At 56.3% G+C, this 13,915-nt stretch overlaps 1 protein-coding gene across 1 annotated transcript in view; it reads right to left on the reverse strand.

Annotated features, from left to right (window-relative positions):
- The window catches only part of ITPK1 (inositol-tetrakisphosphate 1-kinase), an 85,597-nt gene that overhangs the window by 18,551 nt on the left and 53,131 nt on the right, over positions 1-13,915 (reverse strand). The window contains exon 4 of the mRNA XM_023538366.1: positions 56-295. Within this exon, the coding sequence (XP_023394134.1) occupies positions 56-295 (240 nt within the window). The remainder of the gene's footprint in view (positions 1-55; positions 296-13,915) is intronic.

A 13,915-nucleotide genomic window follows, 5' to 3' on the forward strand; every position in this document is an offset into this window, starting at 1 on the left:
CAGGGTGATCTGGACTGACACCACCAGGCCAGGCGGAGGAGCATTTTGGGTCAACACCACCTGAGGGCCCACGTCCAGTGTGTGGGGTCGGGACCCCGGCAGTGAAGGCTCTCATCCGCCCTCTGGAAGTTCAAGGCTGGGGTGTGGGTGTGGGCAGCCCTGTGAAGCCCATGGGTGCCCGGGGCGCGGTACACACTGAATGGAAACGCCAGGCCATTCTGCTCCAGGAGCCGCATGGTGTCATCTCCGCACAGGCTCGTGAGCTCCATGAAGGGCGGCGAGCAGATCCGGTCATCTGAGGACAGAGGAGACACCTGCATCAGCACACCTGCCCGCTAGACGCCCACGGCCCGTTCACTGGGACAGACCCGCCTCCCCGGGGGCCACCCTCGATGCCCCTGCTCTCCTGATCCGACGCCCCAAACTCCGCAGTCATGTGTGAACACACTCACACACACATTCACACACACGACAACAATAACATTAACTACATTTTCTAATAACGTTTCTGTAATTATAAAACCAACATGATAACTATACAATCGGACGTCAAAGAAAAGTGGAAGCACACGCACTCCCACCACCTCCTTCCCTTTATTTAGGCTCAGATACACATTTATACAGAGTTTCACAAAAGGATACTGTTTCGTAAGCCGAATTTTCACTCAATAAACTCTGGCTCTTTAAAGGCTTCCCCACCACAAAACTGAGGCTGCACACCAGCCTCTTACCACGCGTCCAGCCAAAAGTTACGCCCTCTGCGCGCATCCCCTCTAAGTCTGCAAACTAATCCCACAAGGAGGAAGCCCAGGCCGGGAGAGAAAAGAGTATGACCGTGACCGTGGCCGTGACCATGGCTCCACAGCCATTCCTCCCCACCCGCTCACCGCCTCAGGGAAAGCAGAGAACGAGACGGAGCTCCTGACACAGAAGCAGCCGCCACTGGCTCGGTGCTGCCTCCTGACTCCTCTCAAGCACACCCTCCTCCCCTCTCCAGCCCACGCAGCCACCAGGCTCACAGCCCCTGCCAAGCCCCAAACTCTTTCCATGCCTTCATTCCCACCTAGCACACCTGGGCCACCCTGAGCCCGCATCTCAGGGTGCGTCCACCTCCTCTGGGCGCCCACCCAGTGGGTTCTAGGTGTGTTTCATTTTCTGAAAAGCTCTGAGAGCTGAGCCTGCTCTGTTCATCAGGACACTCCTGGTGCCAGGCACCAACCGAATGAGGGCAAATTTGTGGGGTGACAAAGTGCACTGACTGGCTAGTGATGGTTAAATCACACTACTGGCTTGTTAGTACCATGTCCTGTCCAGTCCCCTTCCCGATCAGACCACCAGGTCCTCAGGAAGTAGGACCTCCCTGTACTTCTGGACACAGGGGCCAGGAAAGGCTGAACGTTAGTAGGGTGCGGGTGGTCACCACCCACAAACTTGAAAACCAAACCAAAGTAAACAAGCAAAGTGGCTTGTCTCCAACAGCTTCTAGCTACATGGCTGGCTAGGAGGCCAGTACATTAAACTCAAGGTAAAGTCCAGCCTCTACCAGCTCATAAAAACGAAGGCCAAGAATCGCACAGGGCACATTGAATCTGCCTCCTGGCCCCCCTCCCCACAAAGTCCAAACTCCAAATAGGCAAGAGTGTTGGCAGATTTCGGGGTTGCAGAGCTTCTAGCAAACCCCAGGAGGGTGGGCTGGAGCTGGTGTTGGCCGAGCCCTGGCAGACAGTGCTGCAGGCCCTACGCACAGAGCACCCACTGAGTCCTCGAATGCTATGGCAGTGCCTGCACGGACAGATGCTGAAAAAGAGGCCTGAGAGGCAGTCTTTGCCCAAGGTCACGTGACGGTCAACAATAAAGCCAGGACGAGGAGCCAGGCTCACAGGCAGGTCAGGAAAACAGAAGTCAGGAAGACTGAAGTGGGGTACGTCCTGGCTCTCAGCCACAAACCATTAATCTCAAGAAGACCCCATTTCTGCACCCCTGGCCCAGAGTCAGAGCTGGGGTGCAAATGCTGGCGAGGGGCTTGCAGGCCCGTCCATGCCCGAGGAGAGAGGAGGCATCTGTGCAATGGCTCTTGCTGCAAACCCAGCCTCTGCAGCCAGCCCTAACAACGTGACACTCGCGGCCTGAACAAACCGGAGGGTGCTGTGGCACACAGGCTTAGGGCGGCAGAGGCCAGGCCACCTTGGCCCACCACCCCACCCAGGAAGCTTCAGAGATTGCTGGAGGCAAATAGGCCTCCTCCTGTTAAGAGCTGCCAGACCCCCGACCACCAGGCTTCTCAGAGCAGGTGAGTCAGCCTGGATTTTAGATTTGCCTTTCGATGCCCACCTCAGCGTCTCCTCCCACCCCGCCCATCAAAACTTTCACATAATGTCACCGCCAAGAGCCAACATCTCAATAAATCACACTTGTTTTATGTGGCAGGCACTGCTCTACATAGTCTACAGAGCACCTTGTTTACCCTCAAAAGAACCCCACGAGGAAGTACCGTCACCCCCATTTTGTAGATCTGGAAAACGGGGGCGCAGAGAAGTGAAGTCCCCTGCGCGGAGTTACACAGTGAGTAAGTGGTCCAGCTGGGCGGCTCCTATCTGGGCAGCTGGCTCTAAGACTGTGCCACTGACCATGGACTCCCTAGCATGTTCACACTTCATATGAACAGAGTAAAGGACAAAAACCCACTACACAGTCCTACTAACAAATGGAGGAAAAGCATCTGATAAAATTTAACACGCTCTCATCACACACACACACACACACACACACACACAACACTTAATAAACTAGGAATTGAAAGGAATGTCTTCAACTTGATTAAAGGGCATCTACAAAAACCCACAGAAACATTCCACTTATGGTGAAAGGCTGGGCGCATCCCCTAAGATCAGGAACAAGACCGGGGTGTCTGCTCCCACTACTCGTATCCAACAGGGGGCCAGCCCTGGGTGAAAGCAGTCCTGAGCCCACCAGGCAGAGGCTGGCAGGGACCTGTGACCTTCGCTCTGCTCTGTGCCTGGGGCCTGCCCGCTCTCTGAACTTGAGGTACAGCAGACCATAAGGTCTTAGCTGCTTGAGGCACTTTCCGGCTACTTGAAGCCCAAATCATCCTGACATGCCCATGAAATCACAGTCAATTACAAACTACTCCTGTTCCTATTTTGGGTTCAACAACCATTCACCACATACACACACAAAAAAACACAAAAAACGTGCTGAGACTCAACTAACGCCCCGGAGCTAGAGACGCAGCAGTGAATGCGCACAGCCACCCCTGCCCCGGTGGAGCTCACATCCGGGTGACCAGGCTGATGAGTACGATGGACAGCTAGATGGGTGCTGGCAGGAAACAACAGGGGCAGTGCAAGGGGGTGCCAGCGCAGATGGGGGTGCGATCGGGAAGCACCTCGCTGAGCGAAGACTTGGGAGGATGAGTGAAGGGGCGTGCATCTCGGGGAGGGAGGTTCCCAGCGAGGGGACGGCCTCCGCAAAGGCCCTGCATGAGGACATGCTGCGACTCGACACGCAGACTGGACCGAGGACAGTGACATCATCAGTCCAGCCTGTAGACAGAGGGCGCCTGGCTGAGCAGGAGGACCGGGGAAGGAACCAGGCCCTGCAGCAGCGAAGCCAGTGCCCTGATAGCAGCGGACACTCCGGCCCCACCGTGGTGGGTGAGGGACCGTGACAGCAGAGGCTCCGCCAGCTCAACCATGGGAAACTCGCGACACCGCCAGCAGCTCTTCTCCCCAGACAGAGACAAAGACTCTTTCTATAAGGCAGCAACTGGGAGCCGGGGAGGCTATTTCTGGTTCCCTGAAAAAGGCTGCTGTTGCTTATTTATCTACTGTCTTTATTTCTGGATGGGAGTTGGAAAGAGGCTTTTTTTAGTTAGATGGTGGGTTGTGTTCTGTTAAGAGCTGAAAGATCAGCCCCTGGGAAACTGAAAGACCCCTGTCATCCCTCCCCGACACCGTCATCCGAGAATGCGAAGCAGGAGGGCCTAGGAGATGTCCCAAGCGCATCTGAGTCCAAAGAGTGGAAGAGAATAGTTCAAGGCCACATCCACAAGTCACAGGCCCAGGGCAAGAACCCAGGCATCCCAAGTCACATGCCACTGCCCTATGCACTCTGCCAGGTGGCCACACCCTCATCTGGCTGGTGGCAGCTGCTACAGAACTAGCAAGACGACAAAGACCAATGACAAACAGGTGGATACGAAAGGACAACTGAAGGTGGGAGAGAAGGGCAGACGGCACTAAGAAAGCGCCGCTCTGAAGCCTGACTTCGAACTCGGGCCAGACGACTCGTGAGCGGTAACTTGTGGCAGACGAATGAACTCCACTGGGCCTCGCTCGACTGTGTGTACAATGGGAGCCACGCAGCGCTCACAGGCCCCCGCAATGGCAGCTGCTCCCAGTGCTGGGCGAGGCCAGCTGGGGACTCCCACGGAGAGCAGGTGGACCCTGAACAGTGGCCACCGGTCCATGTCTGGCTTCCGGGGGTGCTGGCAGCCGGGCCGCACCCTCACTGGCTTTGTCCCTGGGTCCAGCATGGTGCTGGCAGGGCAGGTCCTCCTCAGTGGCTGTGAAGGAAGCCTTGGCCGAGCACTGGTGGTGTTGGGCCTGGGGACGGCTGACAAGACTCTGCCTCGGGTCTCTTCTCTTGAACAGGGTGAACGTCTTCACCCAGACAATACCCGATGAAAATAAGACCCGGGGGCAGGGACAGTCCCTGAGGACACGCAGGACCCCAGGAGAGCATGACGCCCGGGAGTTAAGGCCGTGCTGAGGGGAGACGGAAGACAGAGGAGGGGCCCGGGGGGCCGGGAGCCCGCTGCCTGGTGCTGCGCCGCGGCGACCCCGCATCCGGAACATGCCGCGGGGAGCATTAAGACACCGCGGGCGTCCCCCTCTCTAGAACGTCAGTTCGGCGAGGGCGGGGGCGTGTGGGGTTTGCTGGCCACTGCAGGCCCAGCGCCTAGAACACCGCCTGGCACACAGCATGTGCTCGACAAACACCTGCCGAGCGAAGGGGCTGACGGCGCCCTGACGCACAAGGCCGGCTCCCCCGGCATCCGGGCCTGCGGTCGGCATGTCCCTGCGCCACCTGGTGCAAAGGCCCTCGCGCCACTGTTACGTGGGCTCCCTCTGCTCCCCCCGAGGCCTGTCCTACCCAGGGTGTGTTCCACTGGAAAATGAGACGTCAGCCACGTTCGTCCCCTCTCAGCCTGGCCTTTTACTTCTCTGAAGGACTTTCCCCCGCACAAGCATCTTGTTTATCTACTTTGCTACGGTCGTGACTAAACTTTCCTTTTTAACTGTTTTTTACTGAACGCTGCCATCAATATTTTCCCATGAGTTTGCATGTCCTGGTCACCCGACTGGTGACATTTCCCCTAAAGTTAGATATTTACGTTTGTGCCAATTTTCCTTCTCCGTAGACAGGGCTTCATGAGCATCTCTCATACACAAGGTTTTGTGCTCATGGTAAATTATTTCCACAGACCAAGTTCCCAGAAGTGGGTTTCAGCACCCGTGGGAACTGACATTTCTGTGGTTCTTGCCACAGTGTCATGTTGTTCCGCAAAGTGACTGTGGCACTTCACTGGGTCCAGCCCCGGTCCCACTTTCAGAAATCTGGGCAGTAGTTTTATGAGGGAGGATGACAGGTCACATGGTGAATGATCCCACCGGGCACATAAGGTCACTCCATGGCCAGCGGGTCCCAGCAGAGCAAGTGAGGCACGGAGACAGGCTGGCCCAGGGGCTGGGGTCAAGGCGTGTGCATAACATGGTGAGCCAAAGCCCTGGCCTTGGGCCCGAACCCGCATGCAATTCCAGCAGTTCCCCTGGGCCCTGGCAACCCGGGTGGCCTTTCGGATCTTGGACTCCTGACCAGTAGAATGGGGGTCATAAGCCAGTCCCATCCACTTGATGGAGCTGCAGCGAGGATGAGGGAGAAGGAAAAACATTGCAGAATCTGTGAAATGCCAGGTAAAGGAGCCAGCCCTTTCTGGGGGCACAGATAAGCACCTTGGTGCTGACGTCTGTTCACAATCTCCTCGCTTGGCAAGGGGGGAGTCTGGGCCCAGGTGCCACCATGAGCCAGGTGGTGGCAAGGGGCCCTTTGCCAGGCCCAGCTCCCAACAGAGGCAGGAGCAGAGACAAAGGGAGCACCCCAACCTGAAAGCAGGGCCAGGAGAGAGTGCATGGCTCAGAGCTCTAGCCACGGACTCCCCAGCACCCCCAGAGCTGGGCTGTCAGGTGGCAGCGGCCCCAGGTCTGGTGCCAGGGAGGGAGTGGTTCAGGATGCAAGACTTCTAACCGCATTCTAGAAAGACCGTGGAGGGCCCATGGAGCCCTCATCACAGTGGGCCTCGGTGAAGGTGAGTGGTTTCCATCTGTCCGAATCCTCTTGCCGGAGCCAGAAAGACACAGATGTGGGTTCCTTCCTTTCGGGCAGAATGTGGGCTGCCTGAAGCAGCGGCCCTGTCTGTCATGTTCAAGGCCACATCCCCAACAAACGAGCGAATGAACTAAATACTGGCCTGGGTTCCCACCTCTCCTGGCCCAAGAGAGATGGCCCACATCAAAAAGCGGGTTCCCACAGGGCCAGTGGCATCTCGGCACAGGGCACCCACATATAGGGGTCCAAGCCACTACCTGTCAGAGCTGAGCTGGGTCCTCCTTTCCTGGGCCACTCCCTGTTCCCAAGGGCCCACAGTGAATGGCAGGAAACAGACTTGTTCGGGAGGGCGAGGAGACCCATTGTGTCACTGACGGAGCAGGCGGAGGAGGGGATTCAGGTTCTCACTCGATCTCCCCAGAGCTGGGAAAAGCGAGCGCCCTGATTTGCAAGCCCTGGGCCTCGCACACGCTGGCTCCCCGGCCCTGTGAGTCCTCTCTTCCAGCCCCTCTCGGCCTGGGAGACCCCCATTTTCACCCAGGGCTCCGGTCAGGACGTCTCCTTCTCCCTCCTCGGAGGAGGCCCCTCTGCCGGGCTTGACCAGGGCCTTACGCTGCCCACCTCGGCAACTAGCGACGCGTCCGCGCCACACAGGCTGGTATCCCGGGCGGGGAGGGTGGAGGCGGGGTGTCTGCAGGGACTCAGGCTGCCTGGGTTGATATCCCGGCCCCACCTTCCATCAGCTGCAGGCCCCCGACCGAGTAACTCCACCTGCCTCAGCCTCCTCGCTGGGGAAGGAAGACAACAGCACCTACTTCACAGGGCTGTGCCCCACTCCCCACACTTAGAAAATGTACTTTTAATTTATACAATAGTCCCGGAACACAGTTTCCTCTGGGAGGGGCAGCCCCACCCCAGGGTCTGGGCAGCTGCTGCGGCCCCGGCCTGCCCAGCACAACCCACCACCTCAGCCCATCCTCCCGGGTCACAGCCAGGATCAGTGCTGTGGCCCAGTGCTGGGGCTTCTTCCCAGCTGCCTGCCTAATGTTCCTGGAGTTTAAGTAAAAAATCCCCTCCTTGGCACGCTCACCCCATAACCATCTTCTCCCCAACAAACCACCGGATTCCCGGCACCCTGCCCGGCCTCTCGCCCACCGCCTCACCCAAACCACACACAGCGGCGGAGCCTGCATCGTCTTTCTAAAGCTCCCGCCTGTATGATGAGGCGGCTCTCAGCTCAAGGACTGTCCACAGCTACTCAAGTGAAGAAAGCCTTTCTCGGCCTCTGACCCTGTTTACCTTCCCCCCAGATTCACAGGCTGAACTTCCAAACCCCAGTACCTCAGAATGGGACTTTCGGGAGACGGGGCCTTTTTGAAGAGGTGACTGAGTTACAGCGAGGCCTTAACCCGAAGCGATGAGGGTCCTTATAAGAAGAGATTAAGACAGATACATACAGAGGGGCAACCATGAGAAGACAGAGGAAAGGGACAGCCACCTCCAAGCCCACGAGAGAGGCCTTAAGGGAAACCGGCCCCGCGGACACTTTGATCTCCAGCTTCCAGCCTCCAGAAGTGCGAGAATATCAGTTTCTGTTGCTTATGCCCCCCACTCCCTGGCATTTTGTATGGCGGCCGAGCAGACCAGTGCTCTTCCCAGCCCCTCTCGGAACGCGGAACCCAGACCACCCCAGCCAACCCTGGCGCCAGCGGGTGGTCCCCTCACCGCTCCCCACCTCCATGGCAACAACCCACTTGTCCCACCACTGCTCAAGTTCCCCAAAGCCCTCGAGAACAAGCCGTCTTACAACGATGCCACCTCCCAGCACCACCTCACCTGGCATCGTCTCCTAGCAGTTCCGCTTGTTCTAGAACCTTCTCTCTCGTGCATCGATACCTTGTTTGGCTGCTCAGCTCCTGCACCCTATTAAATTTCCACGTTTAGGTTCTGACTCAGCGAGCAGCCAGTATGATCCTTGGGGTTCAGGACCAGGCATTACGCATGGCCCAGCCTGCTCAGAGGAAGCAGGTGTCACCAAGAACCACCTCTAGGACAAGGATAAACGTATGAGATAAATTGTGAGATGAAATAAAAATGAGCTGTAAGCACTGGACACAAAAGAAAGGAAGCATGGAGCCCACATAACCAACTCCGACAGGGAAAGAAAGGCCTGCAGCTTCTAGACTGGCCATCAAGTGGCGCTGCTGGTCTGGCACAGCCCTGATGACTGTGGCCATAGACTTGAATGGACAAAGCCCTGAGAGCAGGCTCCAGTGTTGATGACTCATTCAGCACCTGATAGTCCAGAGTCACATTCCCCAGCTAGTACACTGTTATGGGGCAGGAGCCATGTGATCTTCAATTCTAGACAGAGAAAGACATCCTGTGCTTTCTGGGGGAACCAAGTTTCAGTGTGACAGCAGCCCTGAAAACCACCTAAGTGGCTTTTTGGCTCCTAATGATGGCAGCCACCCAGTAATTCAGAACAGTCGAGTGGGGCTGGGAAGGCACCACAGACCTGAGCCAGGAGGAGGCAGCCAGGAAGGGCCTGGATGGCAGGAAATGGCAGTTGGAACTGGTCTCCAGTCTAGACCTGGGCCTGCAGAGGGCATCCCCTGCCCTCACTACGACTCCCTGCTCCCACTGTCCACACTGCAATGCCCTGTCCACCGGCCAGGCCAGGGAGGGCCCCAGCATCCCATCAAAGCACGTGCCCCATGCGGTGCTACATCCTCACTACCCGGGGTCCCCACCCTCCTTCAGACAAGTCGGAATGTCTGCTCTCAGTTGCTGATGCCCTGCCAGTTACACTTAGGGACTGTCCCTTGCTCTGTCCCCACATGTCCCCTAACACTACTTCCACAGTCATTCTGCATTCCCTTTACAGTTGGTGACTCATGTCTTCTTGTAACCAGAGGGCCCTTTGAGGCTCACTAGCTGGATTGGGGGGTGGGGGAGAGACAGGGGGCACTTGTGTTGGGCTTCAAAAGGGTGGGAACAATTGGCTGACAGGTCATGTGTATCTTCAGACCCATTCACAGCCCCAGATGAGATGAAATTAAAATAACACGTTTTGTTTCGTTTAAGACATGAAATGTTCCAGCCCTTGGAGCCAGTATGCCCTGAGGAGCCTGACTCATGGACAGCCCTTGGTGATCTACCAGCCAGGGCGGTCAGTCACACCAAAAACAAACACACCCCACACACACACACACCTCCTCACCCCTCGTAGGGTGTAGGTGTGCGTGGTTGTGGGCTAAGTGCTTGGATTGCAAGCCTAGGTCCCCTGTCTTACCCTGGTCAGGCTGCCTCTCCGTGCCTCAGTTTCCACATCTGCAAGATAAGGATAACAGCAGCACCTACTCCCCAGCTAGCTTGTTTAGTGAGGACTAAACAAGCCACCATGAGCACCTGCATGCTAGGACTGCATGCCAGACGCAGGAATAAGCACTAGGTAAGCTGCACAGGTATCAGTTGGAGTTGGGTTGCTCCCCCTTTGCCCCCTGAAGTCCAGCCAACAACCAGGGGGGACCATTCTGAACCTACGATGGGGCTGAGGGCTCCTCAGGAGCTAGGATTGTCTCATGAGTGTCAGGCATAGGACACAGGTCTCCTTCCTAGTACCTCCTGTGGAATAAGGGAGGAGAGAAGGCCCTGCCCGCATGCTCGGGCACTGCCGTCAGACAGAGCCAGGGGGTCCTGGGGGCTAATCAAGGCGGAAGGACCAGCCCACAGGGAACTGGATTCCTGAAAGGCAACCCGGGCAAGCGGAACTTGCCAGCATTCCACCAGTGGCTGCAGGCCCTACCTTGCTCCTTAGTGGCTCCTGAGGGGCCCTAAGGCCTTGCTGCAGCTGCCACCTCCCTGCCATCAGCCTGATCCTCAGCTCCCGGCACCAGGTGCGCTGTCATGCATGGGATAACACCGGAAGATGGGGAAGCAGCCTGAAACTGGGAAGGGGCTGCTTCTGGGCAGGGACAGGGAGACATTCCCCAGTCTGACCTTCTTCTGGTCAACTGCATAAGCCATTTTATTTTACTCCATCCGACTTAGCTAATGACCCGTTTCATCTCGAGGGAACAGAGTGCTGTCTGCACTGGCATGTTCAAAGGCCAGGAGCACCAGACACAGGCCCAGGTGAAGACACGGGCATTTCTGAGCCCCGTTCCAGCTTACAGAAACGGCTGCTGGAAATGCGGACCAACGTAGCAGCCGCTCCCGCTGATCTACGGCTCCTGCCAGAGCCGGGCGGACACTCGCTGCCCCCACTCAGCTCCGACTCCCAAAGCGCAACAGCCTTTTTGGTTTGCAAGATATTTTAAAAATAATATTTGAAGTGCTCTCTCTGGCAGTACATATTATATTCTAAAAGCAGAACAGAAAATGTTAGCTTGGCTCCAGGGCAAAAATGAAACTTCCATCGAAGAAACAGTCCTTGCTTATAAAGGAGGAGACAACTGCCTTAATCCACAGAGGGCTCTAACCAATCAACACGGAAAAGACCAACAACCCAACGGAAAACGGGCAAACGACATGAAAAGACTCAAACAGAAGAAATGCAAAAGGCTGAATAACATGAAGTAATGCGCCATTTTGCCCATAGTGGAAGAAATGCAAATTAAGATAGGTACCATTTCCCCAGCAGACGGCCACCATTAGGAGTAAATTTGTTGAAACTTTTTGAAGAACAATCCAGCAATATCTGCCAACCTGGGAAATGTTTATAATAATCTTTGACTGAGAAATACTACTTGTAGGGAATTTTACAGAAATATGCAAAGATCTATGTTTACTGCAGCCCGGTTTATTTTTTTAAAAAACCCAAATCAAACGGAATGACCTTACAAGCCCAAAATAATTGAGTAAATTATGATTCCTTCATCCACATGCTAAAATGCTGCCATCAAAAAGGACAAAGCAGACCTCATCTCCATCATCTTTATGGGCTGACATGGAAAGAAGCCAAGATACTATTAAAGCGAGAAAAAAACAAGTTTTATGAGAACATATGTAACATGATCCTTCTATTTTTTTTTTAAAGCACGTATGCATTTGTTTGTGTCTGAGAAGGGTCCAGAATGATGGATTCCATGCTGTTGTGAGTGGCGGCTTCTGGGAAGTACGGTCCAGGTCAAACAGGTGTGAGTCACCAGCAATCAGGGCCCCGCCTGTGGACACGAGACTAGAGAGCAGACCTGTGAGGTGCTGGAGGTGAGCAGCCCTCAGGAGGCACGCAGACCCGGTCATTTCTAGAGTGTGTGGGTGGAGCGGGCCTCTTCCAGAAGCCCTACAAAAACAGGGAGGGAGACTCGTAACCGACAGGGCGAGAAAACCTAAATCACTGCTCTATTCCATCGATTCTAAGACACAAGTTTCTTTTTTTCACTTTTCATCTTTAAGGTTGAGATGTTTCATTATTGACGGTGTGTCACAATTTAATCAGCATTTTCCCCCCAGGACGAGGCTGGGATTCAGGCCCAGAAGCCTCCAAACGTCGAAGAGGAGCCTACCTGAGCCTGGCCCGCACTTGGTGCTCCAGCCGCCCTGGGGCGGGCGTGGTTTGACGTGGGCCCCAAAGCACCATCCTACTCCGCAGACCCACCACCATCTGAACAGGAAGTCTCTGCCTCAGTGGCTGGAAGTGGCGGACATGAAAACCAAGACAGTGTTTCTCTCACACATGCCAAAGTCCAGGAGGGGAACCAGAAGCCAAGCAGCCACCCAAAGGCACTGCCATCACCTTAGCTCACGGGCCTGTGCCCCTTCCATAGCCACCTGCTCCAGGCGTTGGTTCTGGCCTGGTGCCATCCCCCTCACACCAGACCCCTTGGTGGGGCACACTGTCCTCTCAGCCTCAGCCCCATGGGTAGGACAGGCTGACACTCATGGAGGCACCATAGGGGCCAAGTCCTCAGAAGCCTACTCAAGGTGTGAAGCATTTTCGTGGCAAGTTGATCCAAACCTCCAGCCTCCTGCATAGAACCAGGGCCAGAAGCTGGTCCCGACTCGGGAGCGGCAGTCCTCGGGGGGGCAAACACCCCCTTCCTCTTTGTCCTCCTCGACTCCGGGCCCCGCTGCCCACTACCAGCTTCTGCCACTTCCTCTCACCCAAGACCTGAGTGCCTGGCGGGACCAAGAGAGGAGCTGACGGCATCAGGGCACCTAACTACGGACCACCTCGCCGCAGGGAAGGGGGCCAGACCTCCTGCCCCCGCCCCCGCATGGTGGTGATGGCAGCCTTGCCTCACAGGGGAGGAAAGGACTTACTTGGAGGGCCAGTAGCTCCCCAGGCCACACAAGGGGGCTGAGATTGGGCCCAGGCCGGTCAGCACCAAAGCCTTGTTCTTTTCCACGCCACACAGGCTGCTGCCCTCATCAAGCACAGGCAGGATTTTTGTCTCCTCCATAACCATACGGGACAGAGACTCAATGACCATTAGAAGCAAAGCTGGTAGTCTCTCCATTGGACACCAGAGAACTTCTCTGGTCACTGACATCGCCTGGACACCAGAGGGCGCCCGAAAGAAGTACCGGCTGGCAGTGTGGACAGCACCAGAGGCTCTGGGCACCACTGGCCCTGGGCAGCAGAGCCTCCAGCTGCATCGGGGACTCGGTCCCACTCCTTCTCCACCCGCTGTCAGGCTCAGGGGCAGTGCGGGTGGAGGAGGCAGTACACATGAGATTTGGGAGTCAGAGCTCAGAACCGCTGGCTAAGAGCACAGCCAGGCGTGAATTCAAATCCCAGCTCTGCCCCTAGCAGCTCCGTGGCCTTAAGTGACTACGCTCGACGCAGCTGCTGACAGCAACGCTTCGCTCGCAGCGTAACAGGAGAATGAGATGAGCTACGCGCACACAGCGCTTCCAGCAGCGCCTGGCGTGTAGTGAGCGCTGCCTCGTGCCCGCCTGAGCGCTGATGAAGCCGGCGCAGGGGAAAAGTGACCTGCACGGGCCACACGGTGCAGGGGACTTCCAGCCCCGCTCCCTGCCCTCACCTCTCCCACCCAGAGCCCCTGCAGCTCGCCAAGGGAGAACAGGACAGCCACCCCCCCACCTCTGAGAGGCCCCCCAACTCAGCACACACCTGAGGCAGATGCTGTGTGGAGAATCACCCCCCGCGGGGACCCTGAGGAATGTTAATTTCTCTTCATTTGGTGTCTAGATTACTCCGTTTCAATCCAGCCTCCCGACAGCCTCCTAGATGAGCACTGATTAAATTCCCATAAAACCACAAGCGGAAACGCTCGATTTGTGGTGTGCACACCCCTCCCCCAGGGAGATCTGGTGACCGACGGCCATCTGTCACCTCCAGAGCACATGTGTGGGAGACTCTGGGAAAAGGAGAATGGGAGAGTCACCCCTTACCCGCAGCCATCATCAGCTCAAAGGGCCTTCTCAGCCCTTTGCTCTGTAGCCTGAGACCCTTCCCTATTCCCTAGCTGCTGTCCTGAGGGCCACAGGGACAAACTTGTGTCATACCATCACAGCCCAGGTACTTTCCCATACATCA

The sequence above is a fragment of the Pteropus vampyrus genome, unplaced genomic scaffold (genome assembly GCF_000151845.1).
Source record: "Pteropus vampyrus isolate Shadow unplaced genomic scaffold, Pvam_2.0 Scaffold219, whole genome shotgun sequence".
NCBI lineage: Eukaryota > Metazoa > Chordata > Mammalia > Chiroptera > Pteropodidae > Pteropus > Pteropus vampyrus.